The 22,466-nt window shown below is 43.0% G+C and overlaps 1 protein-coding gene across 1 annotated transcript in view; it reads right to left on the reverse strand.

Annotated features, from left to right (window-relative positions):
- The window catches only part of wdfy4 (WDFY family member 4), a gene marked incomplete at its 5' end in the record, with an annotated part of 306,077 nt that overhangs the window by 58,807 nt on the left and 224,804 nt on the right, over positions 1-22,466 (reverse strand). Inside the window, 4 exon segments of the mRNA XM_084321866.1 lie at positions 14,616-14,678; positions 16,782-16,867; positions 20,824-20,935; positions 21,560-21,708. Of these exon segments, the coding sequence (XP_084177992.1) occupies positions 14,616-14,678; positions 16,782-16,867; positions 20,824-20,935; positions 21,560-21,708 (410 nt within the window).

Raw genomic sequence — 22,466 nt, forward strand, 5'->3', positions numbered from 1 at the left:
TCGGAGCCCAGGTCGGAGCCCAGGTCAGAACCCAGGTCAGAACCAGTGGAGCAGTGGTTCTCAAACTGTGGTACGCGTACCACTGGTGGTACTTGGTGGTACTACTGGTGGTACTTGAAAAAAAAAATTAATAAATAAAAATTATATATTTCTTTGGGTTTTTTTGTCAGGTCACTGAACTTATAAGCAGGCCAGGCCAGTGTTTCTAGTTGCGGCAGCGTGATAGTTAGATAACCTAAGTGGGGAACAACCTGGGGATATCACTGTGACAGAGAGTAATGCAGTCTAAACAGTCATAAATCTTTTATTCAACTTCAGCCCTGATCATAACCATTTTTACTCCCACTTTTCTGAAAAGAGTTGTTCTGACATTACAAAAAATCCATCAAAATCTGTGTTGTTGCTAATCATTTTTGCCTAGCCTGTAATATCCCCCCCCCAGAAAAATGTACTTTGCATTTGATATATTGAAAATATTTTACTTTTTGTGTGTTTTTTTTACAAGAATTTGTGATGCCCATCACAAACACTGGAATTTAAAGGGTAAAAATCCAAAAATGCCTGCACCAGAATGCAGGAAATTAAGTCTTTGTAACAAAATAATTCCTGGTGGGGGACCCCCACTTAGAAAGTGGCCTGACTGGGGCTATATTTCACACTATATTTCCCAGCCTGAATTATTTCCTCAGTCCGGCCCTGCTTATGTGAGTTGTCAATGGACAACATGCTGTGTGTGTGTGTGTGTGTGTGTGTGTGCGCGTGTGTGTGTGTGTGTGTGTGTGTGTGTGTGTGTGTGTGTGTGTGTGTGTGTGTGTGTGTGTGTGTGTGTGTGTGTGTGTGTGTGTGTGTGTGTGTGTGTGTGTGTGTGTGTGTGAGAATGAAGGACAATTGCTTGCTGTGTGAGAGAGAGAGAGAGAGAGAGTAGAAGTACTGCATGCAGAATTGTGCAAAAACCTACTTAGGGTCCACAGACACACTGCCAATAATGCATGCAGGGCAGAACTTGGCCAATACCCCCTAATCATTCAAATTCAAAAGCGAGCCATCAAATTTTACACACACCTCCAATCAAGTGACCCCCACTCCTACCACTACAAAGCCCTTCAGAGCCAAGAGATGAACCCAGATAAGAGTTCCCTCTGCCAGCTAGTCAGAAATCTCTGCCCACAAACGCTTCAGGACAGACACCAAGAAATCTGGCCCAACCAAATAATCTCAAAACAAAAAGAAAATTATATAGAATATTGGAACAAATCAACCAAATCTCAAAGTAAATTAGAATTCTATTTGACCCTAAACAGAGAGTACATGGTGGCAGAATACCTGACCACTGTGAATGAGATAAAATTAAGAAAAACATTGACACGGTACAGACTGAGTGGACATAGTCTAGCCATAGAAACAGGCCGTCACAGGCAAAACTGGCTGCCCAGAGAGGCCAGGCTGTGTTCACTTTGCCATCAGGGGGACGTTGAGACAGAACCTTACTTCCTGCTATACTGTGAGAAATACAAGGATCTAAGAGAAGTCTTCTTTGATAAAATAAATTAAATTGATGCACAGTTTATCCATCTCCCTGATCACCAAAAGCTGCTATACATGTGTGGGGAGAAAAGTCAGTGTACAGCATTAGCTGCAAAATATGTAGACGGTTGTCACACAATAAGAGAACAAGCTCTGTAAATGTATCTGAGTGGCCACACTTGAAAAATGACTACCCGATTGAGTGACTATTTTGTAAATTAATATGTTTCTTGTTGATTGTCCTTACTGTTATTACTAATATTATGATATTTTATTGCTTAATATATATGTTATTGTTTGTATGTTGAACTTGCTTTGGCAATAAGTATGTTAATATTTCATGCCAATAAAGCCTATTTGAATTTGAATTGAATTGAATTGAGAGAATTACCGGTAAGTACATTTGCTGAAATACAGTTGTTCTTAATTTTTTTCTCACTTGCTATGTGAGAATGTTAGTTATTATGTTCTCAATGCCCCTTGCATTGTATGAGTTGTGTGGAAGAGTTTGCTAATTCTAGTGCTACCCCTTTGTACATTGTGGCTGTGTCTGACAATAAATAATGGTATTAGGAATACATTTGCGTGAACTGTGCATAGCTGAATAGACTGCATTTTAACGTCGGTCATATGGTGGTACTTGGAGAGCCAGCTACGTTCTCAGGTGGTACTTGGTGTAAAAAGTTTGAGAACCACTAGGATATGTACCTGGTCTCTGAGAGCAGCCTGTGTAAGACCTGTCTTCAGAAGTGCAAGGAGAGGAAGAGGCAGATGAGAGGTGAAGGAGGAAGGAGTTTGAGAAAATCAAAAGAGACCTTTCTCAGGACTGATCACACCCAACTCAGTGGCCATACTGAACCAGGATGCATGGCGGCTACGATCACTACCCAAACAGCTACCATACTAACCACACTGACCATACTAAACCAGGATGCATGGCGGCTACGATCACTACCCAAACAGCTACCATAATAACCATACTGAACCAGGATGCTTGGGCTATGACCTCTGCCAGTGGGTCTTGGACTTCCTGACTGGCAGACCCCAGGTGGTGAGAGCAGGCAACTGCACCTCCTCATCCATCACCCTCAACATAGGGGCCCCCCAGGGCTGTGTTCTGAGTCCCCTCCTCTACTCCCTGTACACACACGACTGTGTGGCTCAGCGGAGTAGCAATACAATCGTCAAATTTGCTGACGACACAGTGGTGGTGGGCCTGATCTCTGCCAACGACGAGAGGGCCTACCTGGAAGAGGTCAAGGTCCTGGCGGGATGGTGCCAGGAAAACAGCCTCTCCCTGAACGTCAGCAAAACAAAGGAGATGATTGTGGACTTCAGGAGGTCGGGGGTCAAGGACTACAGCCCCCTCAGCATCGACGGGGCACCGGTTGAGAGAGTCAACAGCTTCAAGTACCTCGGAGCCTACATATCCGAGGACTTGACATGGACCACACACATTAACAGTGTGGTGAAGAAGGCACGACAACGCCTCTACTTCCTCAGGCGCCTAAGGAAGTTCCAAGTCAGCCAGAAGATCCTTAAGAACTTCTACTCATGTACAATAGAGAGCATCTTGACCGGCAACATCACCTCCTGGTTTGGGAATAGCACTGCAAAAGACCAAAGCAGACTACAAAGAGTGACACGTTCAGCCGAACGCACAATTGGAGGGGGGCTCCCCACCCTCCAGAACATTTACTACAAGCGTTGCAAGGGCAAGGCTAAGAGAATCATTAAAGACTCCAGTCACCCGAACAACTGCCTCTTCGAACTGCTGCGGTCAGGCAAGCGATACAGGAGTCTCAAGGCGAGCACAGAAAGACTCAGAAGTAGCTTCTATCCCCAGGCCATCAGGCTGCTAAACGAACAATGAATGAACACTACACAACAACAACCACCAAACGCACATAGCACACACATCCACACGCACACACCCACTTTAAACAAACACACTGTAGCACCCACTCCACACACTTTATAGCACACACCCACTTTAAACAAACACACTGTAGCACCCACTCCCCACACTTTATATTTATGGATGAAGGATTGCACTACAACTCGTACACCTTACTGTAAATTGTACCTAAAATTGTACCTCATCCCATTTCTGCTTTGCACTAGATAGTACTGTACATTAGTACACTGCATAGTATTGTGTATTGTATATTATATGGTAACTCAGAACATTGTACATATGTCTATACCGAACACTGTGACCTCATTTTCTTCTTCTAAATTCATGCTATATTATGTTATTATGTTATTTGATACTATCTTGTCTAGCACAGTCTCTGGAGCGTAACAGTAAGAAGCATTTTGTATGAAAGTATTCTGTACTTCTGTATGACAACTATTAAAGAACTTGAACTTGAACTTGGACTACGATCACTACTCAAACAGCTACCATACTTGTAACTGAGGGGTTACTGTGGTAATATTGCCTTGGAATTTCATAATTAATATGTGTGAATAAATTAGAGAACCATACTGCCAAAAGGAATGTGTGCCCTTTCAACCGTAGAGGGTGTTTTAAGTGATACTGGTGTTACAGAAATAGTCAATAAACCCCCACTAACAAATGTGCTCAGAACAAAGAGACAAAAGTCACACCTACTGTGACCAGATTACAGCAGAGACAGCTGGGTTGAACACAGGGCAGACCAGTTTAGACTTGTTGAAGCATGGACACTAACTCACAAACAAAGTAATCTATTAATCAACTGTTTAGTATCAAAAGGTCTCATATGATGTCTGGTATCAGTCTTAGAAAGCACTGACTGTACTTGGATGATATTAGACATCTATAGCCATATAGAAGGAATGTTAAAGTTAAGACCATGACGGGGGCCACAAGCGGCCCCTCTGGGTATTGAGTCAAGATCCACACAGGAGATCAAAGGGGGGGGCAGCCGGCCTCCCCCAGAGAAACCCAGAGGTGGGGGCAACCAGCCCCAAACAGGAAGAAAACACCAACCCCCACACAGAAGGCGCCCACAGGAGAAGGATGATTGGATCAACTGTAATTTGATCAACTGCCATTTTGGCTAGACATGATAGGATATAAGGAAGAGACAAATTGTAATTCGGGAGCTCTCAGGCCGGACCCACCCAAAGGGGGTCTGGGGGCTCCCCCACCGCTTCGTCCACCCAGAGACTACTGTGAGCTGATTGCATTTTACGTGAGTAAATCATGGGAAACACCAATGGTTGTTTATAGATTAGAGTAATGTACAGATCCCTGATCTGTAGACCAGATTTACTCATGTATAATGTGTACAGTAAACCATGTATGTTCAAATTATGTTAACCAGGTGACTGTTTGATGTGCAGTATTGAGGTTTGAGATGCAAACCTGATTGTGATATTTCTGTACAACAGACAGCTGTTAAGGTTATCTGATCATCTTTTGTATGTAAAAGTCAACCTTTTATTCACTCCTGGCCCTGACTCAAATAAATCAGTTGAGTTGAAATACAATTCTGGTTTGTCTGGCCTACACGTTTTATTCCTCATCTGCTAAGTCAGAATGAGGAGACCAACAATTCTATCAGTATGAATCTTTCCTCCTCCTTCCAGATAATCAATCTCATTGTATTGTGCTACAATAACCTCAAATGATTGTAGAAAGTCTGTGGGAATTTACTACAGAAATGGTGCCGTGCTTCCCTACCCTTTGTGTCTCCCCCTGAGAAGGTGCGGTAGGGTCTTGTTATATGTATCATATCTGGACAGTGCTGTGTGTTGGGGACACGGGGCAAAGAAGCTGGGGTGTTGCTGCGTTTGAAGTGATTAACGATGGGCTTGTTGTCTGAATGGAGGAGGGAGAGAGGAGCAGGATGGAGGTTGGTTGTGTACGCCACTGTTTGGGGCCCACGGTGAATATGGCGTCTGCATGCAGGGTTGGGGGTTGCGGTGTCTTAGCTTGTGTGTCCGGAGGTATGAAGATCGCGCTTGTTGTGCAGTGAACATGCAAACGTAGGCTTTTTGTGTTTGTGTGTTCATTCAGACACAGGAGGCCGGTCTCGGCCCAGCGGGCCACGGGGGTTGGTTAACTCGTATGGAATATACTTTATGAACTGTACGGGGGAGTTGGAGTAATTACAAGGCCTCATGTTATATTAATGTGATTGCGTATTGGTACCGCACAGGATATCTGGTCATGTTATAACGGGGGTGGCGTCGTATCAGACGGCAGGTAAAAGGCTTTTCTTGCTAGGAAGCACGGTTATTCTGTTGTGTACGACAGGGGCGCGTTCTGAGTATGTAATTGCCCTAAAATTATTCTCAGGAAGAGGGCGCAGGTAAGACGAGGAGATTTGACTGTTCTGAGATGGAAGGGGAGCTGGGTCCAAGGTGCATTGTGTCCCTGCTTGTAGCCACAGAATAGGCGGGACGGGGACCGTGAGTGGGTCAGTATGGGCATAAATGCGTCGGGCTAAGGGTTCTGTTACTATTTCAGAACATACAAGTCAAGTATGGTGAAAGATTGTTGGACCCTGGCATGATCAGCGCAGGGGTCTGTGCGATTGCAGGATTAAAACGTAGTAATTAATGGAAATGTAGGGTGCCGGCGTGTTCAGGGTGCGTTGTACGTTCTATGGTAGGATTATAGCACAAATTAAATGTAGATATATTTGCCGTCCTTAGGCATAGTATCCTTTTTAAGCTTGAGCGAAACCGGCCTGTTGATTAATTACGTTCGCTGTGATACAAAAACAATTCGGTCGAACTGACTGATAAGTACTTAATGGTTTTGTTATGATATTTTAATGACCAACGGACATATTATGTTTGAGGCGAGTCCCTGCTGTTGGTTGGGGCTAGCTGGCTAGCTCTGTGGAAAGGTCCGCTGTGAAGCTGGGGACGTTACGATGGCGTTATGAGAGGATTGATTAAACACTGTGGCGGCGATTACAGGTAAGAAGCGAATCGAGACGTAGGGTGGCGAGATTGTTGTCGTTTTGAGGGTTATTATTGATACAGTGATCGATAGTGTATGATATTAAGGAGTCGCTGCTTGGTGACGTCATAGTGTTGTGGAGAGTATGTAACGTTCGCGGTGCTATGAAGTGAGGCGGAGAAGGTAGGAGAAGGGGTTCGTGTTGAACTATGTGTGCGGCGTTGGTTGGTGTAAATGTTTTAAAAATTATTTTCTGTTAGAGTGGTTGGCTATTTGAAGCTTGTGTGAATTGTTTATGCTTTGGATGGTACTGAGCGAATTGCGTGGATGAACGGATCTTGAAAGGCACGGCTCCCGTGAGGGCCTTGAACGTCGCATTAGAGCTGGCTAAAGCTGGTTAGCTTGCATGCCGTTGTTTTGTGGCGTTTGGGGGGCGGCATATGTTACGTTTCGAGTTTTGAGGAAGATGTTGGGGAAGGGGTAACGAAACGTGATAAATGTCGTGGCAGATTATGAATATCGGGGCATGTTATTATGAATGTCGTGGCAGACCTTGGTTGTCATAGCAACGTTATAACAGCCGCATCGGTTGCCACTGCGCATGCGCGGTACAACGTGGATTGGGTCTATTCGAAGTAGTTCGCTCAGGGGACAGAAATGACGGGTAGGAGGATGTTCTGCATTATGTAATATGGCGGTATTTGTATATTGTGCATTGTATTTTTGTGTAAGCAGGGGAAGGGATGTAACATGTATAGTGGTTAGGTTAGGGGGGATGGTTTGCTTAGGGTGCAAACAATACAGTGAGCCTATTGGGGAGGAATGAAATAATGGATACATTGCCTATGATAAATCTGGGGTTCGCAATCCGGCTATACTGGGTAGATTTATTATTGTCTTTGATGCACAGGGGTATATTTTTAACCAGGGGGGAAAGACTAGGGATTGATTAAAAATAAGTATAGCTCAATACACACAATTGTTAAGGGGATGCAGACCAAGGAAGACTTTTGTCTTGTTTACATCAGGGTCCCCCATTTTCAATTCATCAGATAGTCAGTACTGCTACAACTATACGTTTATGACATACCAGATTTGCAAATTCAGTCACCCGTGTTAAAATACATCATAACTTTTATTGCATACATGATATAAACGGTAGTTTGAGAGTAGTTATAGGCTGAATTTGGGAAAATGCTCTACACTAAAGTTACATGTTGCTTGCAGTAAAATCAATTTAGGACTAACCACTATAAATGTTATGCTGAGATGAAACATGCTTACATGTAAAATGTTCTATAGTTGATAGCGTATTTCCAGTTTTTTAATTTGTGTAACGTGTACAATGGTAAGCTTGAGGATAATAATGTTGTGTTTTATGTAGCTTGAATTAAGATGCTTGTATAGAATGCATTGATGTTGAAATGTCAGATGTTGATACTTGATATAGCTTTAATGACACCATTGATTTAAATAGGATCATGTTTATATTAGTTGCTAAATGTTTTATAGTGAAATTTGATACAAGCCCGGTTGTGAAGCAGGATAATTTACTGATGCTTGTTTTGGATTGTTAAATTTTTAATACACTGTTAATATGGTTAAGACATGTGTTGATGCTTGTTTTAGATTATTAAATCTTTAATACACTGTTGAAATGTTGACACAGGCCTCCGACTTGTAGGATAATTTATTGATGGAGGCTTGCTGAGGATGACACATTTTGATATGGTTGTGTTTACAGTGATCGAAACGATTGTTTTTATTAATCCTTAATGAGTTTCATTGCTATGTTGAAATACTGTTAGAATGTTATGTCTTTAATGCCATTGATTTACATAAGCTGATGGTTTACATTAGGAATTGATTGCAAAATCCTTGGGTCACAGTGGGATAATTTAGTGACAAGGGGTTTGGTTTATATGCTATTTTGATGACTGTATGATGGTGTACTACGTTTAGACTCTAGGGGACAGCTGCCCCTGGGGGATGAAATGTGTGAGTGTTACCCTTTTTGGTGTTTACAGGCGGGCCAATATGCCCAAGGGGGGTCAGGATGTACAGCTGCTTACAATAGCTGTTCTTATATGACAGGATGACGTGAGATTAGATGCAACAGGAGAGAGAGGTCAGAGGTGAAGATGCAGGAGACAGTTGTAGAGTGAGAGAACAGTTGGCAGTTATTTTTATGACAGGGGAAATGTTGAGACAGGAAGCGTGCTAATACAGAACACAGCTGATGGAGGAGTGAGCACAGTAATTGAATTAGGATAGCCAGCTCAGATGAGGTTAATTACACTGGGGGGCTACCTGTTTGATTAGAAGGATTAGCTTTGGCTCTCAGGACACTGGGTATGTTTTGGGGTCTATCGCTGAGGGGGTTCCCAGACTTCCTCTGGATGTGAGGAGTAGAAGATACAGTGAGAACTGTATGGTGAGAAAGTGTGAATTGTATTAGCCAGGGATGAGTGTAGCCGGATGAGAGAGTAGAAGAGATGAGCGCAGGGGAACTAACCCATTGTCGGTCTGTGGTTGATTAACGAGTGTATGAGAGAGATATATGTTTATAATATGAATGATTACTGGAGCTCGTAATTTTGGTTGAGCTGGTACAGATGGTATTTTTTATTTAAATTTAATTTTTGTATGTATGTGTGAGATTGAGATGTCCTTTAGTGAATGATTGAGTGGGGGATGGGGGCAAGGAGGCTTTGTCTACCCATTCACACACAGGCACACACACACACACCCATTCACATTCACACACACACACACACACACACACACACACACACACACACACACAGACACGCACAGACACACATTCACACGATTTGGTCACACATGCATACACACACACAACTTAGCTTTCACTTAAGGTGAAACTAGTCTTAAAAATAACAAAATGTGTTTAGGTAAGGAGTGTATCGAACCACTTGGGTTATACCATTATCATTTGTTTCATATCATTTGTTTTACTGCATTTGATTTGATTTCTGTTGAATGTTTTGTAGGGATGAGGTATTGAATTTAAATTTTTAGATTTCTTTTCTATTTTAATCTATGATTGTGTGGCCTGAATGGGGGTGAATGGAGCCTGTAGAGGGTGACTGTGCTGGCTTGAAAGGTGTCAAAATCACAATGACAGATGTGATGAGGTTTGGATGTAGGGTTTTAGATTTCTTTTCTTTTCTTTTTAAATAACCATTGAGGTGGTCTACATGTGAGGTCTGTTGGAATGTTTTTTTGATTATTTGCCTTTTGTTTCTTATTTCTCATCTGTCATGGTCTGAGTGAGTGGTGAAAGCTGGAGGCTGGAGGAAGTGGCGTCGAAACGTCAACAGAGTGTCGACAAGAGCTAAGTGGTCCCATTACGTTTTGCATAATGATTAACCATTTGGCGTCTCTTGAGAAATATTTGACATATTGTATAAGGGAAATTTGTTCTGTGTTTTTGTTCCCTTGCAGTTCAGTCGGAGAGGGAGGATGGACCATCACAAGTGGAGGGATCAGGGGGAAAATGTGTAGGAATACATTTCATTAGATTATGACACGATGGTGTGAACCGTTCAGTCAGTTCCTGTGGGAGATTGTTGGATTATGAAGAGAGGTCGCTTGGGACGCTACCCCTCCTTCAATATAGCCCCGAATACAAAGGCCGGAGGTTGAGACATACCTCCAGACTGACGGAGTCGTTCGTCTGTAGATCCATGGAGATACAGTCATGGGACAGAATATGACAAGGTCCAGGCCTACAAACGTTGGCTTCAGCTGAGGCTGGCCGACATGGGGTGGAGGGGGGGGGGCGAAAACGGTCGGAGACTGTGCAGCCAAAGCGTTGAACAAGGGCCTCTGTGTGATTGATTAGGTATGTTGAACGGGAGGTGACTGAACGGTAACAACTGGTATGGATTATGACACAACGCAAGAGTACTAAACTAAACACATACACATAGGTAGAGTAAAAAGTAAGGTGTAGGTTATGGCCGACATGGTGAAATTTTTTTTTCCTTGCGTGATGCTCCTCCCTCCCTGTCCGTCTGTGCGCAGAGGTGGTAAGGTTTATGTCCATAGGGATGTTCATAAAAGGGGGGAGAGGTGAGAAGACCAACTGGGTTGATTATGCAAAATGTGATTGGGCTGACTTGGAAAAGGAATTAACAGGAGAGGAGAAGCAAAATGTATGAAAGAATGAATAATAATCTCTGTGTCCTCCCCAGATCATGTAAACGAATACTGTAATCTTAAAAAAAATTGTGATTGATTAGACTTTAAATGTGTAATGTTTAGATTGGAAAAAGAAAAATGTGAGAAAAAAGAAAAAATTGAGAACATTTTGAAAAAATGATTTTTATTAGTATATTGTATGGTTAGTATGAAAATCAAGTCAATATACAGTATATGACAATATGAATTGCCAAAGTGGGGAATGTGGTAATATTGCCTTGGAATTTCATAATTAATATGTGTGAATAAATTAGAGAACCATACTGCCAAAAGGAATGTGTGCCCTTTCAACCGTAGAGGGTGTTTTAAGTGATACTGGTGTTACAGAAATAGTCAATAAACCCCCACTAACAAATGTGCTCAGAACAAAGAGACAAAAGTCACACCTACTGTGACCAGATTACAGCAGAGACAGCTGGGTTGAACACAGGGCAGACCAGTTTAGACTTGTTGAAGCATGGACACTAACTCACAAACAAAGTAATCTATTAATCAACTGTTTAGTATCAAAAGGTCTCATATGATGTCTGGTATCAGTCTTAGAAAGCACTGACTGTACTTGGATGATATTAGACATCTATAGCCATATAGAAGGAATGTTAAAGTTAAGACCATGACGGGGGCCACAAGCGGCCCCTCTGGGTATTGAGTCAAGATCCACACAGGAGATCAAAGGGGGGGGCAGCCGGCCTCCCCCAGAGAAACCCAGAGGTGGGGGCAACCAGCCCCAAACAGGAAGAAAACACCAACCCCCACACAGAAGGCGCCCACAGGAGAAGGATGATTGGATCAACTGTAATTTGATCAACTGCCATTTTGGCTAGACATGATAGGATATAAGGAAGAGACAAATTGTAATTCGGGAGCTCTCAGGCCGGACCCACCCAAAGGGGGTCTGGGGGCTCCCCCACCGCTTCGTCCACCCAGAGACTACTGTGAGCTGATTGCATTTTACGTGAGTAAATCATGGGAAACACCAATGGTTGTTTATAGATTAGAGTAATGTACAGATCCCTGATCTGTAGACCAGATTTACTCATGTATAATGTGTACAGTAAACCATGTATGTTCAAATTATGTTAACCAGGTGACTGTTTGATGTGCAGTATTGAGGTTTGAGATGCAAACCTGATTGTGATATTTCTGTACAACAGACAGCTGTTAAGGTTATCTGATCATCTTTTGTATGTAAAAGTCAACCTTTTATTCACTCCTGGCCCTGACTCAAATAAATCAGTTGAGTTGAAATACAATTCTGGTTTGTCTGGCCTACACGTTTTATTCCTCATCTGCTAAGTCAGAATGAGGAGACCAACAATTCTATCAGTATGAATCTTTCCTCCTCCTTCCAGATAATCAATCTCATTGTATTGTGCTACAATAACCTCAAATTATTGTAGAAAGTCTGTGGGAATTTACTACATTACAAAACCCTGACTGTATTAAAGACCGTGATAGACCAAACCACCGCTAGTCATGTACTTTAATTACTGGCCAGACAGTACATCAAATATAGATGGTGAACACCCACAAGAACACGGCATTGACACAGAAATAGTATTTGAGGGTAATTTATTATTATTAGGCAACGTTAGGTTACAGAATGAGAATTAGGGTCGCGCTTGTATGGCGAAGAATATACGTAAAGTCAGTCAAGAGCATGAGTCACTAAGAATAGCAGGAATCGTACGATGGGTCTAAGTTGACACCACCTGTCGCATAGTAGCAATTATATAGGGCAACACTGGTACCGACTGAGACAATGGGTTCCCTCCGGGGTGTAAGGCCTGGAGGGTAGAGGAATGTTCGGGTACTCCGTCTGATTCAATGAGGAATAAAGAGACTCCAGGTACAGGAGTCGGTCCTTGTAAACTCCCTTGATCAGCAGCAAAAGCAATAATTGTAATCCAAATGCCCGACAGCATTGATGACAGCCAGCCAGCCCCGTCCACGAGGCAGGCCCGAGTTGTAATCCTCACGAGGTTGAATCCCAAACGATAGTGGAAATCAACGATGCTCTTCTCCGGATACCACGTTCCAAATCAATATAATCCAACCAGGAATGGTTCTGCAATTGCCGACGCCGATTCTCCTGTGTACATGTCCAACGGTTCTCCGCCTAGGACTCCTCGGGTGTGGGCGACGTATTTACAATAAATGATAGACTATTTACTTCACATTAGATTAAGTCGAACTCAACGTTACTTCATTAAACTCTGACACTTTTACCATTCTATTCGCACGCGGTTCTCAATGCTCTGTTAGACGCAAGGTTGCTCACTTCACTGCACGTTGACTCGTGGTGAAGGTGGGTAAGGTACTGAACGTAACTGAATTGAACTAAGCGACTAAGCACGGTGTGCGCACCTTGCGCTGTATTTATACTTAAGTGAATATCTAGTCCCAACCTCAGTCCTTGTCTCGTATTACTACGCTGACTCCGGGCATGTTCCGACATGCCTGCAGTTGTCTTTGAACTTGCCGTTGGGGGCTTGCGCGCTGGCGCCTGGGGGCGCTGTCCAATAGGAGAGCGAATATTACTCTGGTCTGAACGCAGGTAAAGGGATATTCCGTGTATATATATAAATAATATCCAAAGTATATCAAACAATAAAGGGATATTCTCAGTTTAATCTGGCCCTTCACAACAATACTAATCATACTGAACCAGGATGCATGGCGGCTACGATCACTACCCAAACGGCTACCATACTAACCATACTGACCATACTAAACCAGGATGCATGGCGGATACGATCACTACCCAAACAGCTACCATACTGACCATACTGAACCAGGATGCATGGCGGATACGATCACTACCCAAACAGCTACCATACTGACCATACTGAACCAGGATGCATGGCGGATACGATCACTACCCAAACAGCTACCATACTGACCATACTGAACCAGGATGCATGGCGGCTACGATCACTACCCAAACAGCTACCATACTGACCATACTGAACCAGGATGCATGGCGGATACGATCACTACCAAACAGCTACCATACTGACCCTGTCGAAGCCATTGGGACAATTGGAGATATTTACACACGGCCATTCAATTAATGTAATGTAAAATGTAATGAATGGCCATATACAGTAGGACATGTATTTGTTTTTAGATGTTATATTTCATATTGTGAAATAAAAAATAAATCGGGCTGATGGATAATTGTCATCTACTCCCTATAACACCAGAGCTGCTCACCATATCTCGCTAGATGTTTCCCGTGTTAACACTTCCTTTGGTCAATCCTCCTTCCAATTTGCTGCTCCCAGCAGTTGGAACGAGATGCAAAAGTCAATTTACAAATTGATCCCTCTCACTACTTTTAAGGACTCTATCACAGAGTTGTTTACACACACCTGCAACTATCACCCAGCCTTTTAACTGTAATTTGTCTGTTCATGTATTACATACCTTGTAATATTCTTTGGTTGTTTGTTTGATGTGCGTTCTAATTATTTCCCTTACCTCTGTGATGTATGTATCGTCTGTCTCTTTTCTATTTTATTATATATATCTTTTTTGTCTCCTTTCCCTGTTACCCTTCGAGAGGCCCTTTTGTCCTCTCGCCAGGCCCTCACGGTAAGTAAGAATTTGTTCTTAATTGACCTGCCTGGTTAAATAAAATTATAATAACTGATTAGCTAAGATAAAAGGCGCCATTAAAAACAATGTTCCAAAGAAGAAGTTCCAAACATCATACCTCAAACATGAAAACCATGAGGTTTTTAACATGTGTAGCAAATACCGTAAGCATTGCTTTCAAGAGTTTCACTTACTGTAGCTCCTGGTGTTAGGACACCATGTGTCCTCCTTTTCATGATAATTGACCTTGGTCTCAAACCCCGCCCTCTTTTCTTGATCCTCCAATCACAACTGTTGTTGTTGTTGTGATTGGAAGATCAAGAAAATAGGGCGGGATTTTAGGTCAATTGACGGTGCCTACCTGGCATTAGCAATGACTTCCGCCACTCCTCTGCCTTTTAATGACGGTACCACTGAACACAATCTGTAGAGAGACATAGACAGAGAGCGATAATTCAGTCAGAGGATGCATAATATATATACATTATAGATTTGAGTCAAAATCGGCAGGTGGTCAAAACAAAAAAACTCAGTACAGGCCCGAGCATCAATAGTTAAGATGGATGTTTTACCCAGAATTAACTTCTTCAGCGCGATGTTGCCGTTACCCCCCCCCCCCCCCCTGTTGGTTACTGGCAAAAATTACACTCCGCCGCATATACATTTATTTGGAACAACAAACCTCCACGAATAAAAAGATCCACTGCACAGAGAAATAAAGCCGACGGGGGTTTAGCATTTCCAGACTTCAACTACTATTTTAAAGCGTTCTCTTTAAGACCACTGATCACCTGGTTTGATTCTCAAGCATCTGTAGCCTGGAGACCATTAGAGGAGAACATAGTGGCACCACATAGACTGCAGGATATAGTATACACCAACTTATCAATTAAGCAATGCAACTTGAGATTTGGCCCTCTTATTACACATGTGATCCGGATATGGCGTGACACACTATTTAATAACAATTTACTCCTTATTGCACAACAACCTATCAGATTTCCCAAATGGGAAAAGAAGGACATACATACATTGGGGGATATCTTCGACGACCGGGGTCGCTGCAGCTATCAAGATATATCTAACAAATTTAACCTCACCAGCTCTACTCATATTTTCTATCTACAATTAAGAGCAGCTTTAAAGGGGAACTCCAACATTTTGGGAAATTAGCTTATTTAACATCTTCCCTGGAGTTAGACAAGAAGATACATACCTTTTTTGTCTCTGTGCGTGCATTTTAGCTTTGGGAATAGACGCTCCGTTAGCATAGCTTAGCTTCATCACTGGAAGTGAGGCAGGACAGTAGCCTTACAGTGCCTTACAGTGTATTGCAAGGTCTGACATTGACCAAACTTGATATGCATGACCTTGGTGGGCTCTAGGTCAACTCCTGAAAAGGGGGTCAATGTCAGACTTTGCAATCAAAAGTTAGGGGGCTAATAACCCTTGCCATAATTTCAGTGCGCCCCCTAACTTTTGATTGCAAGGTCTGACATTGACCCCCTTTTCAGGAGTTGACCTAGAGCCCACCAAGGTCATGCATATCAAATTTGGTCAATGTCAGACCTTGCAATACACTGTAAGGCACTGTAAGGCTACTGTCCTGCCTCACTTCCAGTGATGAAGCTAAGCTATGCTAACGGAGCGTCTATTCCCAAAGCTAAAATGCACGCACAGAGACAACAAAGGTATGTATCTTCTTGTCTAACTCCAGGGAAGATGTTAAATAAGCTAATTTCCCAAAATGTTGGAGTTCCCCTTTAAGGGCTCACGGAGTCCCATTAAAGATGCCACTTGAGCACCACAGATATCACAAATTCTTTTATGAAAAGGAGACATCGAGAGGCTTCGTCTCTGACGTCCTCATATGATGTCCTTCCCCTAGACTTAGTTTGTAGGAAGGATATACCAAACTTGGGAGTAGATTTTGATGTTCCTAATGTGAAAAGGTATGTGATTTGGTGTTCTATGCTTTGTCTTTGTCCATTTTGCTGCTATCTATTTCATACTTATTTTATGTCTGCAATGTTTTGTACATTTTGTGCTAATTTTATGCCAATTTTGTATGCCTGTCATTTTTGCTTCTGCGGCACTTTGAGCTGCAATTCCTGTATGAAAGGTGCTATACAAAAAAGTGTATTATTATTATGATTACTATGTTGGATGAGGGAGTGGCCAAACTGAACCGTCACAGAGCGGACAGAAACTCTGCTGTCTTTTGTTTTATTGTGTTAGAGAACCTAATGTGTAACCACGTTTAACCACCTGTAGCCAATGATTGTGGTTAATGGTAGCTCTGCCTCCCTAAACTTGACAATGTTTCCTTGTTTCCATTGGCTAAATATATGGTGAGTTATGGTCAGTTCCAAAAAGCACCAAAGCGGCTTCTACTTCCTGTCCGTCAAAACAGATATTGATTGATTGAATTTATTCCTCATCAGCCTCGTCCAAAGAACAAGACAATCCTTGTTGAAAAATTGTAGACAGCTCTGTCATAAAAGCCTCCGCTGAAGGCATTAGTTACCTCTTATATGCAGAGACGTGGTCTCTATGGAGGAACACCAGGAACACTGAAAGTCCATTTCTCATGAAGACCTCCAGAGCATTGTCCTGAGGGAGGGTCAGAGCAGAAGAGCAACACGCTGATCTTCCAATAACACACAGTGTTTCCATGCAGGTTCATATTGATACTAGGGCTGACCTCGACTAATCGATCGAGAGGAGCCGTAGTCGACTGCCAACCTCTTAGTCAAATGCAAAAAGAAAATATATATATATATTTATCTAGGTCGTCCTCGGACGGGCCCTCCATCGGTGCTATTTAATATATAAAAAACCAGGGTTTCCCATTAATTACCTAGACTGTGCCGGCCCGCTTGTTAAATTCCACCACCAGCACACCTGATTCAACTAATAAGGTTAGTTAAGTTGAATCAGGTGGAATTTAACAAATACATTGAACGGCTGGGGTGCTTCGAGGAGAGGATTGGGAAGCACTAGTCTAGTCGATTTTATGTTTTGAGCACAAAGTTCATCATAGAGCTAGCTTCTTTATTTTGCTCTCAAAGTGCACCAGATTGATGCATTTAACTTTAAAATGTAAAAAAATTTAATAATTAAATAGACTAGACAAATATCAAGATGTATCCATCAGTGGAACAATTGCATGCTTTCGCAGAGGACAAGGGGGAGCCAGAAATAGGCGCTTGAATGCCAGCGCTGTAGTCAATGGAGGGCGATCATATTTGCGAACGTATAAACTATATATATATTTTTTTATCAACTTTTTTCTCCCATTTTCTATTTTTCTCCCATCCCAATTTTGTATCGTCCAATTCTACCCTCCCCTATCTCGAACGCTGTTAGGCCATGCCTCCCACAAGCCGGCTGCAATGTGGATGAAGCCTTGCATCACGTGTCCCCTCCGGTACACGAGGAAGCAGCCGTCGCATCTTTTCACCTGCACAGCGCGATCTCTCAGCGGCGGGGGTCTGCGTGGGAGGGACACGCCGCCCCCGTCGCTTCCTGATTCTGCTGCGCAGGCGCACCAACCGACCTGTAGGAGTCGCTGTCTACAACGTCCGATCTCCACCCATCAGCTTTCCCACCCCTAACACTGCCAATTGTGTTAGTATGAACGACCAGCCAAGCTGATAGCAATGCGGTGAGCTGGGCTCGAACCCAGCGTCTCCTCCATTGGTGGCGAGCACCTTGCCCACTACACCACTTAGCCGCCCCGCATAAACTATATCTTAAATTATGGCTATGTGTCTAATACATCCGTCGCTTATCAATGACTTGTTTTCAGTCAACATTGTCGAAACGGATTGTTTTTTAATCGGTTAATTTCCGCTTTATACCATTTTGAAAAACACTTGTTTTTTTAAACTTCCAGAAAAAAAAAGATTCTGCAGGAATTACGCTTTACTGGAATACACAAAACACGTTGTAATTTTTCGGCCTATTTATGAATAGTTTTCAAATAAACGCTAGATTATCGATAGTATATGTGTATTTATGCACGCTAGAGAAGCGGGCTGAAAAATCTATTATCTTATTTCCTGATCAGCACACACACACTCACAGCCACACACACATATGGGACACGCTGAGATATAGGTGAAAAGAGCTCTGATTATCCCAAGACTGGTAAAATAGATTCCTTACCTCAGATCAGATGTTCTCCAAAAAGATTATTCCAATTCCTGATCGCCATTCCAAATATCGATCGTGTTTATTGATCCAATGCTGGGTACTGGTAACACATATTCCACGCTGTTCTGATGGTCGGCAATGAGTGGGATCGTCTCCGGTTACATGCCTGACAAGTAAAATGTGGAATCCGGACTATTTTTTTCCCATCCATTTCATTCAGTCCAATCCAATGGGTGCAGTACCATCCGGAGAGACGATAGGGGGCGGTATTTTCGTGAGGCTAGATTGATGAAAAATTTATGGAAATCGATAATAAAAAAAATAACGATTAAATAACAAGATTTCTCGTTTTTGGCACTCAACGCATGGCATGAAATAACGATATTTCTCGTCATTGGCACTCAAAGTGTTAAGGTCTTAGACAGGATAAAGTGTTTACATGCATTTTCATATACTGATTGTATGTAAATAGCTGCATTTACGGTATATAGCGTTTTTTTGCCAAATCGCTTTACAATTGATTCCTCACATTCACCCATTCACTCACACATTCACACACCGATGGCGGAGGTGACCATGCAAGGTGCCGACCTGCTCACCAGGAGCAGTTATGTATGTGTGTAAACCTTTTTGAGTAAACAGGACAATGTGAATATCACTATGTAAACGGAACTCATACAGACTGCAAAACCCAGCGTTAAATGAGACAAGATGTTTACTCACAGGTCTCATAGTCAGGAGGATATGAGCTTCTCCTGGCAAAAAACGGGATATAAACTCATATTAGAGTATCCTGAATAATATCAGAATATTAACCCTTTCACTACTACACTACCAAATGGTTAACCCTTTCACTGCGACAATACAGAAGGTTAACGCTTTCACTACCAGACGGTTAACCGTTAACTTGTCTGGTCGGTTAGGGGAGGGGGGGGGGGGGGGGGGCGTGTAACTCGGAATGCGCAATGAAATCGCTAAGTGGCTGAAGATGGGTGTAGTCTTCATCCCAGTAGGGGAGTAGCTAGTAGATTACAGTCTAGAAAGATCAGTGTAACGGCGGCTGCGTGGCGTAGCGGAGATTGCGCTCATCACCAATGCAAGAGACTCCGGTCTCGGATCCCGGTGTCAGCATTGCCTGCGGCTTGGGCCAGTCGTCATACTGGCTCAATTGGCAGAGGTAGCGGGTGGAAGTCGATGGGTGGTAATCTGGATGTTGTGGACGGCGACCCCTACAGGTCGGTTGGGGGACGCCTGCACAGCAGAGACAGGAAGTATCGGGGGCAGTGTGAGCCTCCCACGCGTTATTCCTCGCCACTGAGAGTTCGAGCTGTCTGGTGAAAAGATGCGACAGGCTGCCTCCTTGTGTACCGGAGGGGACACGTGATGCAAGGCTTCTATCCTCACTACAACCGACCAGTGGGGGGCATAGTCTAGCAACGTTCAAGACAGGGGAGGGGAGAATTGGCAATACAAAATTGGGATGGGAGAAAAAATTGAAAATAAGGAGAAAAAGTGGATACAAAAAAAGAAAGATCAGCGTAACCAGGTGGTTCTAATTAGTTGGTTAGGTACCGGCATAAGATTTAATTTTGCTATTGAGTTGCAAGTATAGGGAGGTGTAGTGGTTACGTCATTGCCGTTTTTCGTGTTCCACCCTCTGTCCAACGCAATCAATTGCCCATTTCTAAAGCGTCTCGTTTAAAACAAATAAAGCATGAACATTTGCATGGTGTACCTTTCTGTGCTTATTCATCCACAACCTACAGTATAGCTCAACATGAAAATATTCGCAATTAATCATAAAAAAAATCGCCAAATTTTATTTCAACCAAAAGTGCTTAGAAAATAATGTTAGTGATAGAAGGGAACTAATTTTATGCAAAAATGGAAAGTTTTTCAATTCCCATGCAGCGGAATTGTTACAATAGCCGATAATCCATTTTCCCAATGATGAATCCCTATACGGGTGGAACAACCAGTGACGTCAGACTACACCTCCCTATACCGAGACCCACCCTCACTCACTCACTCACTCACTCACTCACTCACTCACTCACTCACTCACTCACTCACTCACTCACTCACTCACTCACTCACTCACTCACTCACTCACAACTGGCCACTCTTCCACTAGTGGTGACTCACGTGCATGACACTTTATTGAAGACCAGTTCAGTCTCTAGAGCCACTGTATGTCCTTTTTCTTTTTGGAATTGAAAGCGTTCCAAGTCCTTTATGTAACATCCCCCTAATGATCCTAGCATTCGTGAAACCAGTTTAAAACCCACTGTGTTCATTTCATAAATCTGAAAAGGAGCACGCTGGTATGAATTGACCGTTGGCACATTGCTAGCGTCACCGAACCGGCGGTGAATCGATACGTGTCTCATTAACCCAAACAAGCGGCTGACCTCCAGGAGGAAGCGCGTGAAGCGAGCCTCCTTGATGTCCTCGTAGAGCCACCGTCTACAGCTGGCTGGCGGCTTATCGCTCAGCATGGTGGTGATGAAGGAGTCCTTCACACTGGCAGAGAGAGAGAGAGAGGAGGGATTACTGATGGAGACCATTTAGTAGCTACAGTTCATGTTCATTTGATAATCAGGTCGAGCGGAGCACATGTTTACATATATTATATACTAGGGCTGACCCCTATTAGTCGATTAGTCGACTAATCGGTCGAAAGGAGCCGTAGTCGACTGGCCAACCTCTTAGTTGAATATAAAAAAAAATGTAAACAAATATTTATATTTTTATTTAATTTAATTAAATTTTTTTATCATTCTTTCCAAAAGAAAAGAGGCCTAGATGGCACGCATACCAGAGGCTGCCTACGAAAACAGGCACAGAGGCACTGAAAGAGGATTTCAGAAAAACCTCATTGGTTTAAACAGAATGAATAGACATGAATAGATTTAAAGAAATAAAAAAAAAAAAATTATAATTTTTTTTTAATTTGAATGTTGATTTAGAATTCGAATGCCAACGTAACGAACGAAGGTCCGAACGTTTGGGCTCAGCCCTAGTGTGTGTGTGTGTGTGTCAACACCCTTGACCCCACTTTGGGAGCTACCGACTGTGGGATCTGTGGGAAAAACTGCATCACACACACACGCACACACACGCACACACGCACGCACACACACGTACCTGCTGGGGTGGTGTTTCCGGCAGCAGATGTCTCCAGCAGGACTGAGTGTGAAGCCCACACACACATACAGGCTCTCCTTACCGAACAACAGCACCCCCTCTGTTACACTGAGGCCACTCACCACCACCAGACACATCTTAGATTTCACCTGGGGGGGGGGGGAGAGAGGAAGAGATAACCAATAAAAACACCTCAGGGTATAAGTTGAGAGATTGTTCTTAATTTATTGATATTGATGTATTGTACTGTAGTTCGATATCAATGATGAATTGTTACGTTATTACAATGAAGCACAATTAAAGGAGAAAAAGACAGCGATAGGCAGACAAAGGATACAGAGAGACAGAGAGACAGACAGAAAGACACAGAGAGAGAGAGAGAGAGAAAGAGAAAGACAGAGAGAGACAGAAAGAGAGAGCTAGAGAGAGACAGAAAGACAGAGAGCAAGAGAGAGAGAGAAAGACAGAGAGAGAGACAGAAAGACAGAAAGAGAGAGTGAGAGAGAGACAGAAAGACAGAGAGACAAAGAGAGAGAGACACAGAGAGAGACAGAAAGACAGAAAGAGAGCGAGAGAGAGAGAAAGACAGAGAGAGAGAGAGAGAGAGAGAGAGAGAGAGAGAGAGACAGAGAGAGAGACAGAAAGACAGAAAGAGAGAGTGAGAGAGAGACAGAAAGACAGAGACAGAGAGAGACAGAAAGACAGAAAGAGAGAGTGAGAGAGAGACAGAAAGACAGAGAGAGCAAGAGAGAGAGAGACACAGAAAGACAGAAAGAGAGAGCGAGAGAGAGACAGAAAGACAGAGAGAGCAAGAGAGAGAGAGAGACAGAAAGACAGAGAGAGCAAGAGAGATCCACATTATGAGACTAAATCTACATTTGTGCGGGTCTCTCCCGGGACACGGTGG

The sequence above is a fragment of the Notolepis coatsorum genome (genome assembly GCF_963971535.1).
Source record: "Notolepis coatsorum genome assembly, chromosome: 9".
NCBI classification, from domain to species: domain Eukaryota; kingdom Metazoa; phylum Chordata; class Actinopteri; order Aulopiformes; family Paralepididae; genus Notolepis; species Notolepis coatsorum.